This window comes from Poecilia latipinna, unplaced genomic scaffold (genome assembly GCF_001443285.1).
Source record: "Poecilia latipinna isolate Pla-1442-1.1 unplaced genomic scaffold, P_latipinna-1.0 Scaffold2285, whole genome shotgun sequence".
NCBI classification, from domain to species: Eukaryota; Metazoa; Chordata; class Actinopteri; order Cyprinodontiformes; family Poeciliidae; genus Poecilia; species Poecilia latipinna.
In genome coordinates, this window is record NW_015114901.1 from 20,766 (window position 1) to 42,462 (window position 21,697).

At 34.8% G+C, this 21,697-nt stretch overlaps 3 protein-coding genes across 16 annotated transcripts in view; all 3 read right to left on the minus strand.

The window, feature by feature from the left end:
* Positions 1-1,090: 1,090 nt before the first annotated feature.
* phpt1 (phosphohistidine phosphatase 1) lies at positions 1,091-3,307 on the minus strand. The gene is made up of 3 exons (XM_015018495.1): positions 2,934-3,307; positions 1,722-1,849; positions 1,091-1,633 (listed from the first exon to the last, which is right to left on the minus strand). The coding sequence occupies exons 1-3, from the start codon at positions 3,097-3,099 to the stop codon at positions 1,541-1,543; spliced, it is 387 nt and encodes a 128-aa protein (XP_014873981.1). The 5' UTR covers positions 3,100-3,307; the 3' UTR covers positions 1,091-1,540.
* Positions 3,308-3,789: 482 nt separating this feature from the next.
* On the minus strand, positions 3,790-17,042 carry LOC106937148 (ectonucleoside triphosphate diphosphohydrolase 2-like). Its single transcript, XM_015018512.1, has 9 exons — positions 16,485-17,042; positions 13,077-13,194; positions 12,218-12,368; positions 11,302-11,461; positions 10,119-10,346; positions 8,597-8,872; positions 7,258-7,377; positions 6,314-6,451; positions 3,790-6,237 (listed from the first exon to the last, which is right to left on the minus strand). The coding sequence occupies exons 1-9, from the start codon at positions 16,599-16,601 to the stop codon at positions 6,025-6,027; spliced, it is 1,521 nt and encodes a 506-aa protein (XP_014873998.1). The 5' UTR covers positions 16,602-17,042; the 3' UTR covers positions 3,790-6,024.
* A 3,724-nt stretch (positions 17,043-20,766) lies between these two features.
* LOC106937144 (glutamate receptor ionotropic, NMDA 1) overlaps positions 20,767-21,697 on the minus strand; it is a 52,158-nt gene continuing 51,227 nt past the window's right edge. For 9 of the 14 annotated variants that reach the window (XM_015018511.1, XM_015018505.1, XM_015018502.1 and 6 more), the window contains one exon: positions 20,767-20,989. In XM_015018511.1, coding sequence (XP_014873997.1) covers positions 20,921-20,989 — 69 coding nt within the window. In that variant the 3' untranslated portion in view covers positions 20,767-20,920. Of the gene's footprint in view, positions 20,990-21,084; positions 21,184-21,697 lie in introns of those variants that run through there. The other 5 variants (XM_015018508.1, XM_015018498.1, XM_015018499.1 and 2 more) reach the window with 4 other exon arrangements.

Below are 21,697 nucleotides of genomic sequence, written 5' to 3' on the forward strand. Positions count from 1 at the left end.
TAACAGGCGGACTTTAAAATTACCCAGCATGCAAGTGACAACCATAAAACACCCCCCAAAGAACAGCGAACATCCGTATATTGCTCAAGAGATGCACATGTACGTGCTGAAAGTGAATGTAATAAATACTAAGTTTAATATACCATAAAGGAAATTGCTTTTTTTTATGTTTCTTTAATGACTTCCTCCCACCTGTGTGGCGATTCAGCACATGTACAAGACACTGTAAATAACAATATCTTATCTGATTCAGCAGTATCTTCACAAGATCTTTGATTTCAGCTCTGAAGTCAATTTTCACATTTTGCATTCCTGTGCAAATCAGTTCAGTTCTCATCTCCCTTTAGTGTTCTGCCTGGATTTTCTCTCATTGACTTGGATTTCTCCGGTAGAATTTAAACCGGGCCAATCAGGAAACAGAAGGAGACATTGTCAACGATAATGTTGATTTTCTGTGATGTTTTAGAGTTGTAGTCTGACTGTACTTTTAGCAATGGCAGCAGAGGAAGTAAACGAAACCATTCAGTCCGTGTTGGCCACGGTTCCAAATATTAACAGCCATCTTTATTTGGCTTATCCCTTCTCTCTTGGCAATCTCATAACAATGACTATGAAAGTTGAAATTATTTCTTTTGAAAACGGAATTAAGACTTCTTGTTGGACTTTTATTTTTTGTTTCTTGATAGAAATGGGCTTCTGTAGAGAAGAGATGTTAAAGAACAGAACAGATTTTCTACACTAAACCACATTTTTTTGTTGCATAAACATGTGAAAATATGAATATTTGGTCAACTACTAAGTGTTTTGACTTTATTTGAAAACAAGAAGCAGTTGTTCATGAAGTGGATTTAAAACTTTTTCAGAACCTCAGAAACTTTTATTGCTGTATTTCAAAGTTGTTTGTTCTGATTTCCCAATTTGAAATACAGGAAAAACTGCCTTGAATTTGAGATTCTTACTGGAAAAGTTGGAAATCTCATATTCAGTATATTTGCTGTTGTGCATCGTTATTATTGGTCATTTTATTTAAATGCATAGAAAGTACAGAAATATGTCGTGATTTTTCCAATAATTTTCACATTAAAAGAACCAAAATCCAAAGTAAATTTAATTGAAGTTTTTTATATTCAGAAATATGAAATAATGCATGAAACAAAATGAATCAGAGAACAATTACATCAAATTTAAACAAAAAAAACTATTTTGTTAATTATTTATTACCTTTACCACAGAAGTTAAACTCTTTTTCAGTAACACAAGGTAACATAATATTCACCCTGTAAAACCATTTTCCCCCCTCATAATCTGGACTTAAAACCCGGTTATGCTAATATTTAGCTCGTATTTTGAATATTAGCACAACTGAAGGAGGTTGTAAAAACAGTAAATGAGATTTAACACTGACGTATCAAGTCAACAATGACAATCATGCATTAGTTGTCCCATCTTGATGCAGTGAATAGTGGATGAATTGTTGGTCTATCAGAGTTTCAACAGGTTGAAACTGAATGAAAGTCCAGAATATTCAATGCTATTTATTTCAGTAGCCTTCGTTATCCCAGGTCACCTCGTAGTCTGGGTACTTCTCCTTCAGTTTCTCTGTGGTCTCTGCATGGTTTGCTCTTCCATAGCCCTGAAACAACAAGCCAAACATTAACTCCAGTCACAGTAAAAGTAATTTAAAATAAAGCATTAATTCAAGCCACATTGTTTCTCCGTACCAAGGAGTATCCGTACACATGGATCTTCTTGGCGTCTGGATTATGTTTTATCCTGCCTCCTCCGATGCACTCGCAGTCCAGCAGGCCTCCGTCCTCCAGCTCCGCAGAAACCCTATCGTAGATATCAGCTGCAAATAGGAAATAGAGTACTTTATCAAATATTATGCACAAACTGAAATAAAAAAAAGCAATTATCACTTTTACAGGTTTAGATTTTGTTATGGACGAACACAAAAAAAGCCATTTTGTATTCTGTTTTGTTTAAATTTCCTAGGAAATTTCATGATTTGATGTTTTATACCATGTGCAGATATTTTGTCAATTAGTAAATCTTTAAATTGTCATGTAGAAAATAAAAATATAATTTCTTTTTGATACTTTGGACAAAAAACTAAAATCAGAGTCAATATTGAGGTCAACTTTTTAAATTTTCAGGCTTTGATAATACCAAACCCTTAAAAAGAAAAGCGAAACAAACAAAAATATAAAATTATCGGGAAGGGGAAAAAGCACAACAATAAGAAATCTTAAATGTAATTTAAGGAGTTAATTAAGAATATTCCAGAATATACCTTATAATCTTAAATTTATGTTATTATTTACATTATTATAATTGCTGTCAATAAGACAGCAATTGCTAAAAATGGTAATTAAGGAATTAAAAATAAATACGTCTTTATTTTGAGACCAAAGGTGATCCATACATGTTTAAAAGAAAATAAATTAGTAATCAGTGGCTAAGAAAATTCTTGAATTTTTTATGATTGCTTAGAAATTTAATACTATACAATTATGAAAAAATATGTTGATAATATTTTTATGGTATCTAAATTTTGTTCTTAAATTCAGTTTTTTCATACAAATAAAGCTTTGTATGAAAAAAATCAATGCAACTTCTGAAAAATAACCCATACCCCACTAAAATCTTTTTTTTATATAATAAAAAATATCTAGATAACATTTGATAAAATTGGCATTTCCAGAATAAAAAAAACATCTGTAAATAGCCTATTAAGTATGAATACTTGGTTGCCATCCTGATGGCAAGGTGTGTTAGAGCATTTATAGAATCCCAGAAAGAACCATAGCTGTTTCAAAATTATTTTTCGGTTTCAAATTTTTATTTATTTGCTTTGAAATTAATTTTTTAGCAAACTTTATGGCCCCAATTTAGCTCCATACAGAGTGTTTTAGGGCAGCCTCAGTACTCACCGTGGTACTCAGCCCAGCCGTATCCTCGGACTATATCTATCTCCGAATCGTCTCCCTCCTCTCGGCTGTAAACCCGGATCAGGATGTATTTAAAAACCCCAGAGGGGTCGATGTCAACCCGCGGTATGTTAGCCATGACAGCCGCTGCTTTGGTCTGGGAGCACATCTCCCAACTCTTTAGCAAACCGAGCACCAAAGCAAGCAACAGCAGTCCGAAAGCTCGGACTTTCTCATCAAACTCCAGCCCCTGCTACTGTGCGAGGAAAAACCCGGCGGACTGTTGTGATTGTAGTTGGACGTTACAAGAAAAACTTAAAGGAAAGCGCTCTCAAACCTGCGCCGCCATGATGCTGCTAACAAAAACACCGTCACTTCCGGTTTGTGGAAACAATGTTAAAAACTTTAAATGTTAACTGAGTCATTTAAGCGACACATTAACAGTGCAAAAATGTTTACTACATAGCTAAATCACGAATTGTTTCCATTATTTTATTAAACGTTAAGACAAAAAGCGTTCATCTTTCTCACTTAGCTTTTATTCTGAAGGCTAACAGGAAGCTGCTGTTCGCTGTCCTCTACCAATTATGCGTCAAGCAGCCTGCCATATTGTGAGGGTCATATTTAGCTAACAAAATGCCAGAAAATGTGTTTTAGAAGCAGGGGTTTCTAAAAATAGTGCCACGAGAGTGTTACAATTAATTAAAAGAAACTTTGGTTAATTACTGTATGTTTATATGAATTTAAGTCTAATATAATTGAAACAAGGCTGTATAAGTTTATGACATTTGCAGCTTCACTGCTCCAGGTTCAATGTTCAGAGTTCAAAATGCCATAAATAAATCACTAACAATCATCCTTGAAATTAACTCTTGTAATGTATTTGCAGACCAAACACATCAGTCAGAATGTACAGTAATGGTCACAACATTTTTATTCAACAAAAAGTCTGCCATCTTGATTGGACGAAATGGCAGCTCAGTGAAATCTAACATGGACTTTATAAAGTGTAGAAAATAACAATATTCGATATGCAAGTGTTGAATTAGCTCTCACAATGAATTCCTGTCAATTGATATTTTCCTGTTATAACAAACTCGTGTCCAATTTGCTTTGCTCAATGTAACAAACAAGAACCATTAAATTAAGTAGAAAAATGTGCTGCCGGTCCATTTATAGTTAACTTTGAGTCCAACATATACAGTATTATTAAACAATTATCTTAATTTATGCAGAAAATCTCATATCATTTAACATCTTCAGTGCATAAAAAACATGTTTGATAATATGTTAAAAGACCAAAGGAAAGGGGGAGTTTTCCAGTTTCATGCACGTCAGAAACAAAACAAAATCAGATTTTTCAGTATTTGACCTGCTGATTATGTAATAAATGGCCAGTTCAGTGACTTTACAGTTGACTGGTGCATCTCTACATTAAATACCACACATCACATAAAAATAATGTCAATCTCCTATAAAGACCGACAGAGTTACCTGGAGGTCAGTTCACTCCATCTGTGATTTAATGAAACATTCCCATGGTGCTAATGGACTCATGTTTGCCCTCAGTAAAAACCTACACACTAAAGAGTGTTGCAGTCAGCTCAACCTGTGCTGCCTAGTCCTGGTTCTGATAGGGAAAGATTTAGATTTTTAATTTTGGGACCAGGTGGTCAACTTTAGGGCTCTTCAAGCTAAAACATTACCATTTTTTCCTCTAAAATGTTTTATTTTAAATAAAATGTGCACGTATTCCTTGTTTGATTAGACAAAATAAAGCTGATTTGAAATTCAATATTGACATTCAAAATGTGAATTGCTGACGATTGAAACTTAAAAGGCGACAAATATTGCGTTCTAATCAGTAATTCTGGTCCCAAGAGTTTTTCTGTGAAACCTAACTCCAAATTATTCATGGAAAATTCAACTGTTAGCCTAATTTGTACAGAAACAGAAAACTGATATGGGAAGACGCAATACTAATTGAGGCGCCTCTGGTTTGTGTCTGTGACCAATCCAGGAGCGCCGTTCATTTTTCTTTTCGCTGATTGTTAGCATCTGTGGTGCCAAGATGGTTTCTACTGTGCGTATAGACGCATATTAAGATATATTTGGTGTTTGAAGTATTAAAATAGGCATTTTTTGAGGAGGCCTGAAGTATTCATGGATTTCAGCTACAGGCAGTTCAGGTTCCTAACCCCTGTGAAAACAGGCATATTAAGCTTCATAGCGAAATATTTAGCTTCAAAATAAATATGTAACTTGAAACTCAATACTTAATTAGCAAGCTAAATGCCAAGTGTTTAGTTTGAAGCTAGATAATTAGCTAGAAAGCTACATATTTACCAAATATTTAGTGTAAAACTAAATATATTGTGTGGAACTAAATATATAGATTGCTGGTTACATATTGAGCTCCTAGCTTAACATTTAATTTGATGTTAAATATTTAGCTTTTTAATTAGCTATATTGTTTCAAGCTAAATATTTAATTAGCAAGCTAAATATTTAGCTTAAGCCAGGATTTTTAGATAAAAGCTACATATTTACTTAGCTAATTAAATATAGTTTGCTAATTAAATATTTAAGCATAAATATTTAGTTTGCTGATTAAATATCTGGTTTTCTAGTTATATGTCTAGCTTCAAGCTACATATTTAGTTTGGAACTAAATATTTTGTTTGCTAACAAGGTTCTTACTTTCTAATCCCTTTTTTTGTTTTTTTAAATTACATATTTAATTTTAAACCAATATTTATAAATGTGCGATTAAAATGTTGAAATTATGTTAAAAAAATTAAACCCTGTTTTTTTCCATTCATGACAAACAGCCCAAATTATTACTGTTCATTTTTGACAGTGTAACTTTACAAACCAGGCCAAACAGTCATGTTAAGTTCAAGCTTAGTGGCCGTCTGGTGTCATTGAAATGTTTATGAATCTAATTAAAAAGACAAACAGCTCAAACAAATGCCAGGCTGCAGATGATGGGCAAGCAGATTTACACTGAAGTTTCTGGAAGAAGCAATAACAACAAAAACCAAACGTCCTGCATGTTTCTTTTCTTCACAGCTCTGGAGGCATGATGTTGTATCTAGATGACGTTTTCATCGCCTCCTTTCTTCCTCTTGCTTCGCGCTCGAAACAGCAGAAAGACACAGATGACGAGGAGGACGATGAAGAGGAAGAGGAGCACCCCCCACGCTCCGACGGTGAGAGTCTTCCTCACCCCGGCGCTTTCTGCAGGCAGCAAATTGCTGAGCACCAGCATGTAGCCCAGAGCCCAGCCCACCGACGTGTCGCCCGCCTGCAGAAAAAAACCAACCAAACTGATGACTGAGGATCACCAGACGTCAGTTATTTATTAAAAAGCCGTTTTTTACCGTATTCTGAAAGGAAATGTCAGGGAACGACGAGTCGTCAAAGCCGTATCCTCTCAGCAGCAGAGCTTGGAGGAGCACAGAGGAAGCGCAGTAATTCCTCACACGGTCGATGTTTTTTTTATCAGACACCATCTGCAGCTAAACAGAAGTTTAAATATTCAGGGTCGACACTAAATATTTAGTTTGGAAGGAGTTTGAAGCTAAATGTAGCTTGCTAACTAAATTCATAGCTTCAAACTAAATATTCAGGTTCGACACTAAATATTTAGTTTGTAGCCAAATATTTACCTTGCTAACAAGGTAGCTTGATATTTAGGTAGATGATGTGTAGTTTGTTATCTAAATATTTATTTTTAGTAATTAAAAACTAAATATTAAATAATATTTAGTTTTAAATATTTTTAATATTTAAAATATATTTAATATTTTTACGCAATAAAATAGTTTTTATATTTTATATCACAATAAAAATAATACATATTTTTTAATTGCCTGATTTTAAATGTTTATAAGAATCATTTTGTGACTGGCAATTAGTTGTTAAAAAATACTGAATATCATAAAACAAATATGATTATGAAAAAATTTATAGGATTCATTTTTAATTTTTTTTTTTCTCATCTGCACTCCAACTTTCTAAGACTCCCACAGCGCCCTCTGGTGGCCACCACTTGGAAAAACACAAGAAAGATGCTTTTCATGTTCTTTTGCTTTATATTTTTGTCACTTATATGAATTATTGTAATTTTCATCTTTAAATACCCAAATTTCCACTTACCTTTATATTTTGGTCCATCTGATGATGTATTTTTTATTAAATGATTTATAATTTGTTCAGTTACTCAGTACTTGAGTCAAATACTTTTGACTCTTCCTTGAGTATAATGTCTCTGCTGACCTCTATGTGACATTAATGTGTTAAATTGTCAGATTAAATTGTTTACCTGGCTCCAGTTCATGCTGCACACCTTCTTGGTGGCGTTCTCCAGCTGCAGCGACGTTTTGACCTTGACCCCTGTGACATTCTGCAGGGATGAGTGAATGTGGTAAAAAGCAGAAAATGCCTGGAGATGAAAAAAAAGAAAAAAAGAGAGTTTAGATGTAGAAACTGGTTAAATCAAAGCACAGACAATACGACTGTCCCATGTTTTCCTGTTCGCCTCGGGGCTGAACAGAGTTTTACGGCTGAATTTTCCCTCATCTTGTTTTGACGTGTCCATAATTTATGCGCCTCAGTGCATTTTTAATCTGCAGCTTCAGGGCTAATAGCATCTTATTCCACAGAGGGACATGTGCTGCTTAATTTTCCTGCAAGGGACAGCAAGTTTCTAGCGCTTTGCTTGTTGCCTAGCAACCAATCTCTAATGAAACAGTGGATTTAAAAAGGTAATTACAAAAAAAATCAAAGGAAGACACACAAAGAAAAGTGATAATAGATTATCTCCAATCAATAACATCAATCAGAAATCAACTGGTTTTGGTTTGATTGGGGTTAAAATCAGTTTCAGAGCCTAAAACTGAATGTTTTCCACACATTGGGGTTTAAACCAGGGGTGTCCAAAGTGTGGCTCGGGGGCCATTTGTAGCCCTGGGGATAATTTTGTGTTGCCCAACAAAACTGATATATTTTTAACCTGAAAATGTTAAATACAACACAAAGTTCATTTATTAGAGTTTCTTTGATATTTCATATAAAAGTCATGTGACTTTTTTTATACATGGCTAAACTTAAAATAAACTTAAAATTCTAATGAATATTTCACATAAAGTAATTATTAAAATCCAAAATAAAGAAAACAACAGAAACAACAAACAAAGCAAATTATGAAATCTCTGTAAAAAAAAAAATTGTCCGTAAAGAAATGAGACCAAAGCACCAGGCTGAAGACTTTTGTCATCCAGTTTTTGGTAAAAAGAGAGAGAGAAAAGAAAAAAACGATACATCACGTGTTTGTTTTAATTTATAATGTGATTAATTGATCACATTATAATTGCTATATTTGCTATAATTGCTTATTGTTACAGGCCTGGTCAAGATTATTATTTATTTCTTATTATTTTAGGATCATCTGATAGTGTGGGAATTAAATTTTTATGCTCAGTTGGTCAGAAAATTATCAGCCAATATAAGCAAAAAGTAGGATACACATTCAGTTTCAAGCATCCAGCATCCCGATGTGAGTGAAGCATCTGACACAGAATAAATTTTCTTAAACTAAAGGTATAGTTTTAAAACTGCTTTTAATTTGTTTCACAAATCTTTACTCCTTCTGATTTTCTCACCATGAAGCTGCCAGTGACTTTCGGTTGGAAGACTTTGTCGAATGAACACCGTGAGAAGGGACAACCGTCGTGGGAGAAGAGTTCAGACACATTGCCCAAGCAGTTCTCGTAATGTCCGCTGCCGCGTAGCGTCAAGCTCCAGTTCTTCTGAGGGTTGTAGGCTTCGGGTTTGTACTGCTCGGTGCACGGCGAGTCGAAGATATTCTTCATATCCAGCGGCCCAGTGAAGTTTGCAGGATAGCAGGGATGACTGACCTCTGGAGCGTAACCCTGAGACTGAAACACATAAAACAAGGCGGCCATATTGAATTAGAGTCAATAAATTCCAAAAGCTGCTAACTATAACATGTCAAATGTTGAAATTTCAGACTAAAATTAAGTAAGATTAAAAAAGGTGAATATATGAATAACATGAATGAAAGGTAGATAATATTCTGTTGAAGTTCCTCATATTTTCCAGCAGAGGGTGCTGGAAATATTCATGTAAAAATATAATTTTTAAAATAATACAGGACATGTATTAAATAATAGATGATTTTGCCCAAGTGTTTGAGCAAAAAATTGCTGAATTACATGAAATAAAAATAAAAGCAGAGGGAAAAAATCTGCAGCTGATGATTATTTTATTAATTGTTTATTCCGATGATTAATCGATTAATCGATTAAAAAATGCCTACAAATTTTTTATTTAACCAGTTAAGTCTTTGCTATGCAATATTAGAAAAACATTAAGCAATGCAAATAAACAAACATTTAAATTAATTTTTTAAATAAGAAAATAAAAATTTTATCGCTTTAGATACAATAACAGAATTTCTGTTGTGAAGCTAAAACTATTCCTAAGAGGAGTTTGTGCTAAAACATATTTACAGAAAAAGGTTCTTCTTATCTTAAATGCAAAATGTTTGTATATTGTTTTTACAGTTTTGGCTTAATGACATTAAAAGACCATTTTTTGAGTCCTTTTCTCCAGTTAACAATTAATCAAATAATTGATTAATAAATTAGTGCTTCAGTTGTTGACTGTGTTTTATGACTTTCATTTTTGTGTTTTTATGACGTAAAGCACTTTGAACTGCTTTGTTGCTGGAATGTGCTGTACAAAAAAACTTGATTAATTAGTTGACGATTATTTCAATAATCGATTCGTCACGATTAATCTGATAAATCGTTTCAGCCGTAGCTGTACTTAATTATCATTTTATGTTTAGGAAGATATAAACTTTAAATGTAATTCTAAAATAATTACAAAAAGTTCAGATTTTCACCATTCTTGAACTGCAGTCAAGGGCCACACAAACTTATCTGAAGGGCCACAAACGGCCCCCGGGCCACATGCTGGACATCCTTGCTTTAAGCCACAATATGGACTGAATGATTATTGAACTGCAGGGAAACTTTCAGGTTTGTAGACTTTTATTTTTTTGTCCCTTCACTGTGGTCACAACGGTGCGACCTCAGATCATTTTTAGTCAAATTATGGAGAAATTCTGACGCACTGAGAGCAGAAACTTCGTCTTGCCTTCACGATTTGAGCCAGCAGTTTCTTTAGAAGCTGATTCTGGCCGTAGCACAGGAAGCTGTGAGTGTACAGCGAGTAATCTTGGCCATAGAGACGCAGCTCCTTCCTGTTTGCTTCGTTCTCCACCTTCTCCTGCGTGACGAATGTGATCTGTGTCGACGCGCCGCCGAAGTCCAGCGCTCCCACCGTCGCTCCGCCGGAGCTCAACCAGCGGCCGACAAAGTCGTACTGTACAAACACAACCCGCGGTCAAACACTTAAATCCAAACATTTACAATGTAAAAACAACACAAAAAACAAAGAAAGACTATTTTAAAAATATGACATTATTTCCTTTTGTTTTAATAATGTATTCTACAGCAAAATGTGATGTTTTTACACCATAAAGGCATCACTGCACTGCAAAAACACAAAATAATACCAAGCACTTTTAGTTTATTTTATAGTGCAAATAAAACTAATTTAAAAGTAACTTTGCAGCAAGATATATGAGCTTGTTTTGAGTCAATAAGTCCTTAATATTGATAAAGAAAATTAATTGTTATTATTGTAATAAATAATCTGACAGTGTAACTTATAATTTTTCATCAATATTAAGGGATTATTGACTAAGAAAAAGCTATTTCTTACTGAAAAGCTACTTGTAAGTTGGTTTTGTCTTATTTCAAGATAATTACACTAGAAACTAGAGAGAAACTCTTGGTAAGATTTTCTGTTTTTGCAGTGTGGTCTGAGAGCAAAGCATTAATTTAAAAAGTAAACATCTTAACTTCAGTAAATTTAATGTATAAAATATAAGACAGTCAATAAGTAATTTAACCATCAGAAATAACAAAATATAAAACATTTTGAAACAATCCAAACAAATAAGGTAAAATAACTTCCTGCTCAAATTAAACACAAAAAGTTTTCTGGCATTTAGCAAATAGAAATAATTTTAGTGATGCTAATGAAGCTAAAACAAGAAACTTCAAGTCTGATTTGACTTCAGACAATGAGGAAAAAAATTTATTTCTCTTTTTATTAAGTGTATAAAAATATCTGGGTTCAACTGTAAATAATATTTTCCAAATTTAGGATTTTAATCAAAACTGTAATATAATGTCAAATAGAAATTCAAGCATTTTAAATTATTTCTTTCATATTTTCTCCTCTGAGATAAAATGTCCGAATGCGTCGGCACCTTGATGAAGTTTCTCAGCAGGTAGTTGACGGTGACCCAGCCGTAGGCGCCCTCCTCCTGTCCGTCCAGGATCACCGCTCCACTGTAGTTGAAAGGAAACGACCGGATCTCACTGCCCACTTCGGCCAGAATCTGATCCGACTGCTTTGGATTGGAGATGCTGAAAAAAAAAAACTAATGTTAATAACAGATGTTTACCGCCCTTTACAGTTAATAAAAACCAACAAGAACTGCACTGCAAACACAAAATCTTACCAAGAATCTGGTTTTCTGAAAACGTTTTTTCTCAAATTCACATTTTTTCTAGAATTTTTACTTTTTTTCTCAGAATTGATTATATTTCCTAGAATTCTGACTTTTTTTCCCTCAGAATTGATTTTTCCCAAAAATTGATATTGTTTTCTTTAGAACTGAGTTTTTTCATAGGATTTTAACATTTTTGTCATTTTATTTCTCAGAAATCAGATTTTTTTTTCTCAAAACTGACTTTTATCCTCAGAATGTTTCATATTTTTATCATACTTGATTTTATTTAACAGAATTTTCACTTTTTTCTCAAAATTTTGAATTTTCTCAAAAATTATTTTTCCTCCAGAATTTTGACCTTTTTTTCCTCAGAATTTTGATATTTAATATTAAAAGATTAAAGTAAGAATAAATTTGGTAAATTCTGAGAAAAAAAAGTCAAAATTCTAAGAAAAAAGCCTGAATATTTTCCTTTGGTGCCTCTGATCTTCTTCTGTTCAGAATTGCTTTCAATTAACTGATAAATATCATCTAAGCATACGATGGTCGTTTCACGTGTCTCTTTGGGCCACATAAAACTTTCGGCGGCCGAACCTTGAGTTTGACACATGTGCTGTAAACAAAGCATAAAGCTCAAAGGTCTACAGACCTAAATCACACAGTGACTCACTTCAACAGCCTCATGCCGGCCGTGGCTCCCAGGTACACAGGTGTGTTGGGGTGTTTCTCTTTGGGAATCTCTTTAACAGCCTGATTCAGACACTCCCGTAAGCTTTGGGCAGCCTCTCCGACCCGGCCAGCGTATTCAGAAATCCCCCCACCTTAGAGAGGGTTGGGCAGAGAATCATAAAAACAGCTGATTAGATCTCTGTGCTGCATCATTTATGAAACGCTGTGTCAGGTTATTTACACCAGCAAGGCCAGAAATGCTGGTTCCCATGACATCTACCTGCACAGGCAGCCATTTTCAGAGCAAAGTAAAGCTAGCATTTATTTTAGTAATTCATTATTCTATTATTTATTTTGTTGATTAATCCAATAATCAGATAAAAATGAGACATTCTGCAAATTTAAGTTTATTTTATACAATATTACAAATACATTAAAGATGTAAATAAACATTTCTTTATCACTTTTCAGGTAGAAAATAAACATTATATTACCTAAAACTGTTTATCAATTGTAGTAAAGGATGGCTAAATAAAAATATGCTAAATGTGGCGATTTTTAAATCTGATTAATTGTCAAAATTATCGACAATTAATAATTTTAATTATTATTTAAATGGCTAAATCACAATTTAAATGATTAAATTTAAATTTAATCATTTAAGTTATATTTTATTTTATCTATGTGAATTTGATCAAATAAAGTGGGTAATTGGGTAATAAAAGACTAAAGTTTTTGTTTCCCCCTGTGACATTTGTAACCAGAATCGTTGTGGCAGTTGGATGCGTTTGCCTGTAGAATGGGATTAAACCTGACTGGTATTTGACATGCAAAGCGCTGGTTTTAGTGGCGATTCTTACCGTCTGCAGTGCATTCGCTGTGCTGGGTGACCACGCCGGTGCCATTTTGTTTATCTGCAGGCCACTTATAGATAAACAAAGAAGTGTGGGAAGAACCGGCATCCAGGACAATCCCATACTGCCGAACAAAAACAGAACAAGGAATCAGATATGTGAACTCGGAAACCGCTCCAACAGCAGGAAACGAACTACAGCGCAGGGCATTCTGGGTAAATACAACCAAAACAAAAGCCCTAACGAGCGCTAGCAAGAGAATTAGCTTGATTTATTTAACCAAAGACAAAAGAGAAATCCGACAACCGCTAAAATCTGACGCTACTCCATTTTTGTTTACGTTTCATGAGGAAGTTGCGCTCAGTGTCTTCTTCAGAGGTTTTCGTGTCGTTTCCTTTAGCGGTTTTTCGTGCAGCGCCCCCATAGGCGAGGAGAGGAACAGCTTTTTCAGTTTGGATCGTTTGACTCGGTGCAGTGTGAAAGTGAACTTCAGAAACTGAAAATGAAACAAATGTTGCAATTTTGGTCCCCAATAGAGCGAAATATGGCGGACTACCAAACTCCACTTCATTTGTCTAGAAAATCCGGTTTGTTTGGGGAGATGTAAATGTGTAATCGAATTCTGATGCAGATGAAAAAAATAAACTCTGGTCCACCTAAAAGACTGGACTTTGTAGTTTTGGCTAAATCTAAAAGCCCAAAGTATTTTTTAAAGTTACCTTGGAAAAACAGTTATTAAAGGTTTAAAATTATGGGTTTTCCCAAGATGATCATGGTATTTCTCAGTCTGACTAAATAAAAACACTTTAATACAAGAAGAATATGCGCCTGCAAATAAAAATCTAAAATTAGTACAAGTGTATCTGCATGGATACGTACTCCCATGTTCTTCCTTCAAATGTTTTCTCATTTCTGTTGTGCAGTGAGCTGTAGCAACCTACTTACTGGAAACACAATGAGCTTTCACGCTCTGCTTTGTCCTTTCACTTTTTAGGGAAAAAGGTGTTTCTCTCCCTGGAAGCTGTAAGAAAATCATTTCTTTGATTGTGTGTGGCCAGTTTGACTGATGAAGCAGCTTTAATAAACCTTAAAAAGAAAACCAGCGGATATCAGTCTGGTTGCATAATTAAGGTAGAACAATGTGGTAGAAACTTGAGCCAAACTGTGAAGAAATCCTGCTCTGAATACCAAAACAACTGCAAAAGAGCTTCTCAACAAACGAGGAAATATCTTTTGCTAGTTCAGTTACTCAACGTCTTGGTTTCACTCGTTGTCACTTTTCTCTCTGGTGAAGCTCTGATAATTATCTGTGGTTTAACTGAGCCATCTGCTGTTTATCAGTGTTTTCACAGAAATGTCAGTCATAACATTTTTATTTCAGCATTTCCTGCAGAGTGGGATTATGCTTCACTTGTATTTGCATTGCAAAGGTTTTTATTTCACATTAACATAAAGTTTCATGATTTTTAAGCCATAATTATGTAAATTTAATGTTTGAAATGTTACATTTTTCTCTTTTTCAATTTAATTTGTGAGATGAAAGTCCTAATCAGAGGTGATAACAGTATTTCAACATGTATTACTACAGCGTAGTAAAAAAGTATTTATTTCCTAAATGTAACTGAGCACCTGGTTACTCCTCGGCTCTGGTTCTGTTACGGGAACTGTAGGTGAAACTCGGCTGCAGTTTTTATCGTTTCCAACAAGCCGTTTCTTGTCTTTGTGATGTAAAAACGCCTCCAGGTGAAACGATTTCTGAGGCAGGAATCAAACTCCCACTTCACCGTTTCTAAAGAATATTAACATGACTAACTTACCGAGTACCAACCCTGATCCGTTTACTCTGCACTTCATTTCCTTACAATTGCATCATACCAGCAGTCACTGCAAAACCTAACTTAAAAAAATGTTGTTGCTTCAAAATTTTTGTGTTGAATAATTAATTGATAAAGTAATATTAAGTTAGTATAATAAATCTGAGTGTGACGATCTGTGTTTTTGTGTATTTCTTTCTCTTTTTTCTATGTCCTTGTTTCCCCTGAGTCTCTGTCCTGTCCTCCCTGTTGATTGATCCCAGCTGTGTCTAGTTTTCCTGATTAGCCTCCCTGTGTATTTAAGTCCACCTTTGTCTCTTGTCTCGTCTAATGTCAGTTGTTGTTGTTGCATGTCGAACGTCTAAGCTCTCCAGTTGAACTGCGAAGTCCTGGTTAGCGTTAGCTCTTGTTTTCAGTCTTCTGTATATCAGTTGCTACTGGTAATTAGCTGTATGTGCTGTTCTCTCTGCTGTGCCGCCTGCATTTGGACTGTTTGAGCTTTCATCATTAAATTTATCATTTTCTTCACAACCTGGGTCTCAGTGTTCATCTTCAACACATCATGACACTGAGCTTAATTTTTTAGTATAAACAAAGTTTTCTGAAGCTAGCATGAAAAGTTGAACTGATTGACTGTATAATTGCACAATTTGACATTTTGAAAATAAATTTGCTTAAAGAAAACACTTTAAAAGCTGATCAGAAGTTTTGACACTATGACGAGGTGTTTACATTTATTTTACAAAACTGCAATGGAAACATTTTTTCACATTATGAGCCACATGATCAACAAGTGGATGTTACTACTATTGGAAACTACGGAGAAGATGACAACAGGAAGTAGTTGGAGGATTTTGTTTTTAATGAACAAACTTATTCATGTGTGATTTTAATTGTATTTCTTATTTATTGAAAGCGAAATTGTGTGTTTTTTTTTTACATTAGCGTACATTTGTAATGGAAAAGCAGCCAATGAGTTTAGCTTTTTGCCTTGAAGCTGCAGTATAAAATTTCATTAAAAAAAATAAAATAAAAGTTGACAACTATGTTGTGACAGTATGTTATGAAACGAATAATCTGTAACAAAACTGAGCTCTTCTGCCTCCTCCTAGTGCTAATTGCAGCTAGCATAGCATGTTGTTAATGGTAAGGCCAGTTAGCATAGCCACTGATGACAGCAGCGGTTTTCCTGTTAAGTTGTTTTTGGCATTAGTATGTTCAGCAAGGAGTACATGAGTTTGATTGGCAGCGCGAAGCCCCGCCCTCTGGCTCTGACTGGTTGTTTTTGGTCTGGTTAATTTCTGTAATAGTAGCTCAGGGAGAAGGTGGAGATCATTTTTTCACAGATAATGTCTCATAACATTTTTTTTAAAAAAAGGAAAAAAATATTTAATAAAAGTTGCAAACTATTTTTGTGACAAATAAAAAAAGTAGTATAATCAGTTAAATCCACTTAATTTATCTCATTAAAGTCAATTTTGTAATTCATTATACACCCCAAAATCCTCTGGATTTAATTCAGCAAAACCTTGATCAGAGTTAAATTCACTCATGTTTTTCAATTAAAAACAACGTGCCGGTTTTACAGTGCGGACATTACCATGAACCCCGGCGCGTCCTGGACGTCCTGGGAGGGAATGGTGAGCAGCAGGATGCCGACCAGTCCGAACAGCAGCAGCGCGATGGGAGCGATGGGAAGGGCGGAAAACCGAGCCATGAAGTGAAAGTGAGACTTTCTGATTCTGGAAATACGAGCCTTCGCTCAGCAACAAGTGGAAGAAGAGGAGCTGTTCCTCTTCCTCTGTCTGACCGCTCCTCTTCACCTGCTGGCTTCCTGCCCGCCAGCTGACATTTTAAAGTCTGACTCAGATGAACGTTCAAAGTCCGGAACCGTTTCACACCAGCAGGAAGCAGAACCACGGATACGGAGCCAGTCGGTCAGCAATGCCTTTATCTGCCGGAGCTGCTTTACATTCAGCGGCGGCAGCGGGGAGGAGCCACGGGATGCACGGCTCCCTTTACATGAGCTTCAATTACTGTATGTTAAAGAAAACAAAGAACTGGGTGGTTTGCTAAGAGTGTTAGAGCAACTGTAGATGGGGGAAAGAGGAGGAGCACATTTCTGTCACAAAAAATCTGATTTTTTTTACATTTTCAAACGTTGAAAACTTTAGACTTTTAGTAATTTTCATTGTTTCAAAAGTTGAACTTTTTTTTTACTTTTCAAACAAAGAAAATTCTCATTTTTCTTCAGTTCTTTCAAGAAAATTTCCGATTTTTCAAACTCCAAAAGTTTAAAGTCTTTTCTTTCACCAAACAAATCTGAGATTTTCAGATTGATCTCAGAAATAAAAAAATAATAAAGTAAAATAAAATAAAAAAATAAAATAATTAGTTCAACCTCTGAAATGAGTTTGAAAAAATAAAATTTGCAAAAAAAAAAAAAAAAAAAATACAGAAAAAACTTTATAAAGTCGAATTTTTTATGTTTTTATAAATTCACAATTTTCCATATTTTTTGTAAAAATAAAATCTGAAATTCATCTCAAAATTTCAGATTTATTTTCTGGAAACTTTTCAACTTATCAAACTCAGAAATTTCCTTGTATTTTAATATTAATCTGAAATTTTCAGATTAATATCAGCAATTTTCTGGCAAAAATGTCAGAGTTTCAAGTTTTTCTGGAAAAATTCAGATTTTTTTCTAGCAAAAAAAATTTAAATTTCAAAATTTGAGTATTTTCTAGAAATTTTCAGATTTTTTGCAAGAAATTTTCTGAGATTAATTTTTAAAAATTTTCAGGAAAACTTGGAAATTTTTGAGTTTGAAACGTCTACGATTTTCTTGAAAAAAATTCTCTAATTTTGACATTACAGTTTTCTTTGGCAGAAATGTAATCCTCTTATTTTTTCTTCTTGATTTATGTAACTGATTGTGATTTTATATTTTATTTCTTCAAATTATAAACAGTAAATTATAAGAACGTTAAACTTCAGCTCATCAAAAAAAAAAAAAAACAACAGATATATAAAGAGTGAATATGTTTCCTGCTCAGTTTTTGTGCTCAGATCTGAATCTCCACATTAATTCAGGGAACAGTTCCCAGAACAGTTCCCAAAGCAAAACAATGTTTACAGCAGCAGCAGCAGCAGCAGCAGCAGCAGCAGCAGCAGCAGCAGCAGCAGCAGCAGCAGCAGCAGCAGCAGCAGCAGCAGTGTGAACCGTTTTTAACTTCTCCTCACTGGTAGAAACTGGTTTTGGGGAATGCAGTCTTCAGACGTGTTGATACATTTCCATATTTCCACACTTGTATGTTTTTGATGCAGAAAATGTAGAAACACTTCTGAGGAAATAATCCCAGTGATTTATTCTTTTCAGACAACAGAAACCTCCATTGTTGTCCTGTATGCTGACTAGCTGCTGCAGCAGGTCAGTCATTAATCCCGACAGCAGAGCTTCAGCAGGTCGAAGCTTCACAGGTTTCCTTTGGCTTTTTTCCCAGCAGGAATCGTTCACTAAACGTCCCAGGAAAAGGTCGCAGGTTGAACTCTGGGTGGGTCTGAACTCCAACAATCTGTGCAGCAATCAACACTGAAATGTGAGCTTGAAACATCACAATGAGGCGATAGGAGGAGACAACTGAAGGATCTGACAAAGAGGTAAAGAAACTGACTGGCTCTTAGCTGCTGGGTGGGAACCTGAGCAGAGCAGGACACTTTAATGATGTTACACAACCAAAACGTTATGACTTATGGAAGCTTCATGGACTCAAAAGTCTAAAAATCACAACTATTAAAACTCAAAAGTGTCCAAGTTTCTTCTAGAATTTTTTTTAGATTATTCACAAATTTTCTGAGTTTTATCTCACAAATATTTGACTTTTCAAACTCAGAAATTAAATTTTTTTTCTAGAAAATTTCTGAGATAAATATGAACATTTTGACCTTTTCTTCACAAATATTTGATTCTCAAACTAAAACATTTTTAAGATTATTCTCAAAATTTATGAAGTTTTTCTAACAAATTTCAGACTTTTCAAACTGAGGAATTTTCAATAGAAAATTTCAAGAAAAATGTCAAAATTTAAAGTTTTCTCTCTTTTTTTAAAGAAAATCTCTGGGACTAATCTCAAAATGGTCCAGTTTCTTTTTTCTCTTAAAAAGTTTTGTGATGAGTCTCAAAATTTTGAAGTATTTTCTCGTAAAAAATAAACTTTTGGATCACAAAACTGTCCTGTTTTTATCTTAAAGAAAATTTCTAAGATTAATTTCAAAATGTCATTTTTTTCTATTAAATTTGTTACTTATCAAACTCAGAAATTTCCAAGTTTATTTTCTAGAAAATTTCTGAAATTCATATCAAAATGTTGGAGTTTTTCCCAGCAAAACTCAGAAATTCTTTATTTTCTTTTCTTGAAAAGTTCTGAGATGGATCTCAAAGTTTGACGTTTTTTCTTGTAAATTTTCAACGTTTGTGTCACAGAAGTTTCTGTGTTTTTTCAAGAAAATTTCTGAAATTAACCTCAAAATTTGAAGAAGAGTTTTGTTTCCATCTGTCATGTCCCACAGAAATAATCACATCAGCTTTTTCTTCCTTTCATGAGTTAAAAGCAGAAACAGGTCAGACTTGTCGATGTCAGCGTTTTTTATTTACAGCAGTAAAAACATGATGGTTTAAAGCTGGAAAATGTAGGAAAAAACAAGCAGACGTCGCCGTCGGGGCTTCCTGCTGCGCGTTTGGACGCGTTTCTTACAAAAGTTCTCCGGTTTCCAGTTCAGCGTCGTCACATATTTACACGTCATTCAGTTTAAATGCTTCCTCACAGCTCAGCTCGCTGTACAAGGCAGATATGCAGAAACAAACAGAAGCGCTATGTTGTGTATCAATACAGAAGCATGCAGAGGCTTAAAGGAGGCTTCACAAGCAGCTGGTTCTATTAGAAAGTGAAATGCATTCTGGGTAGTTTTGGGGCTTCGCTGCAGCTTAACGAAGGAGACCAATCAGGATAAAGTGCAAAGCGGCGCCGGACTCCGCAGAGGGCACCAGCAGGGGGGCAGCAGGTGTTTCTCACCTCCAGAAAACGGGAAACGGCCCGTTTCCCCAGCCAACCGAGGCGTTTCTGCAGCTTTCAACTCACTCCGGTCGTTTCGTGCAAAAGTTCGCTGAGGTTTTGCACGAAAGGCCGAGTGCTGGTTGGCTGGGAAACGCGGCCCTTTGATGCAACCCCTTCCAAAAGCTGGAGGCGAGAAAAACTGCAGCTGCAGGAGAGAGGAAGAGAGAATAAAAACTTTTAAAGTCTCCTTTTATAAAGATATGGAAAGCTGAGTAGTCAAAGCTTTTGCTAACATTTAAAATAACTGCCTTGGGCATGTAAGTGCAAATAAACGTTTCCTAGAAATCGCATTAATCATCATCATCATCATTCAAATACATAGATTCTACATTTTCATATACAAGCACACGCATGCTTTCATTTCACCAGAAGCTCGTTTTTAAGTGCCATTATCCCAATAAAATGTCTAAAAACATTTAAAGTGTCGATGGAAACCCAGATATAATTCCTATTAAAAATAATTTACCTCTAGCCGTTTTTTATTGCACTACAAGTCGATTCTTCTGCTCTATTTTAGCCTCAATTGGAAGAGAAATATCGTCACCAGAAACAGATTTTCATCCCTAAAATGAACCGTTTGTCTAAAAGCTACGCAGGGAATCGATAAAATCAAACACCGAACATTAAGTTTATGCGAGTAAAAGGACAAAACAAGGCTAAGGTTTAACTTACAGAAGGAAAAGATCGTATATGTGGGTAAGATGGGTTCCTCTGTGCATGCTTAGCAATCCTAAAAACATCTAAGACCAGATAGATAATCCTGTTTTTAAAAAAGGTGCAAAGTTCATCAGAGTCGTTTCTTCTTCTTCAGGTTTTCATTCAGCTGAAGGAAACGTGGAGTCTTCTTCTTCTTCTGACTCGTCTGCGTCGTGAACGGCCTCATCGTCGCTCTTTTCTTTCTCTCCCTCTCTGTTTTTTGTTTCTACACCACGGTGCTGACGGACGGGTCAGACAGGTTGAGCTGGCCCGTGGCGTCAGTGGGTGGGTACTGCTGCAAACGTGACGGAGAAATGGAGGCACAGAATGACAAGAAACACACAGAGGGCCGTCATTTAGTGAGAAAACGAGACGTTTCATCAGCTTTTACCTCGCTGTCTATAATGCAGCAGCAGCAGGAAGCTAACCGCTCTCAGGGAGAAACTTTAATGTGACAGAGCAGCACAAACGCAGCAGCTTTGACTGGAGCTGAACGGAGAGACATGACGGTGCATTGGGAACAACTTAGATGGAGAAAAGAGCAAACTTCAGCTGAAAAGCTCATGAAATTTCAGAGACTGAAGTCTAAAATTTGCTGGAAAAAAATTACATAAATTTGAGATTAATTTCAGAAATTTTCCAGAAAAAAATGAAACTTTTGATTTAATTTTTTTACTTTTATGAAATAACATTTCTGAGTTTGAAAAGTCAAAGCATTTTTGACATTTTAAAAAGGTTTTTTACTTGTATAAAGTAACTTACAATAAAATTTATTGGTTTGGAAAGCCAAAGCATTTGCTAGAAAAATCTCTGAAATTTTTAGATTTATTTCAGAAATTTTCTAGAAATTTCTGAGTTTGAAATGTCAAATTTCTTTTACTTTTTAAGCTCATATATATATATATATATATATATATATATATATATATATATATATATATATATATATATATATATATATATATATATATATATTTTTTTTCTTTATATATCTCTATATTTT

Bases quoted from the DNA above. Each gene is read 5' to 3' on its own strand.
- phpt1 (XM_015018495.1), bottom strand. From the start codon at position 3,099: ATGTGCTCCCAGACCAAAGCAGCGGCTGTCATGGCTAACATACCGCGG. The intron at 1,850-2,933 runs GTGAGTACTGAG...TCCTATTTGCAG, and splicing joins CGGCTGGGCTGAGTACCACG to CTGATATCTACGATAGGGTT. The intron at 1,634-1,721 runs GTACGGAGAAAC...TTGTTGTTTCAG, and splicing joins ATGTGTACGGATACTCCTTG to GGCTATGGAAGAGCAAACCA.
- LOC106937148 (XM_015018512.1), bottom strand. From the start codon at position 16,601: ATGGCTCGGTTTTCCGCCCTTCCCATCGCTCCCATCGCGCTGCTGCTG. The intron at 11,462-12,217 runs GTGAGTCACTGT...TTTTTTTTTCAG, and splicing joins GCCGGCATGAGGCTGTTGAA to CATCTCCAATCCAAAGCAGT. The intron at 6,452-7,257 runs GTAAACAATTTA...ACTTCTGTTTAG, and splicing joins GCAGCATGAACTGGAGCCAG to CTGCAGATGGTGTCTGATAA.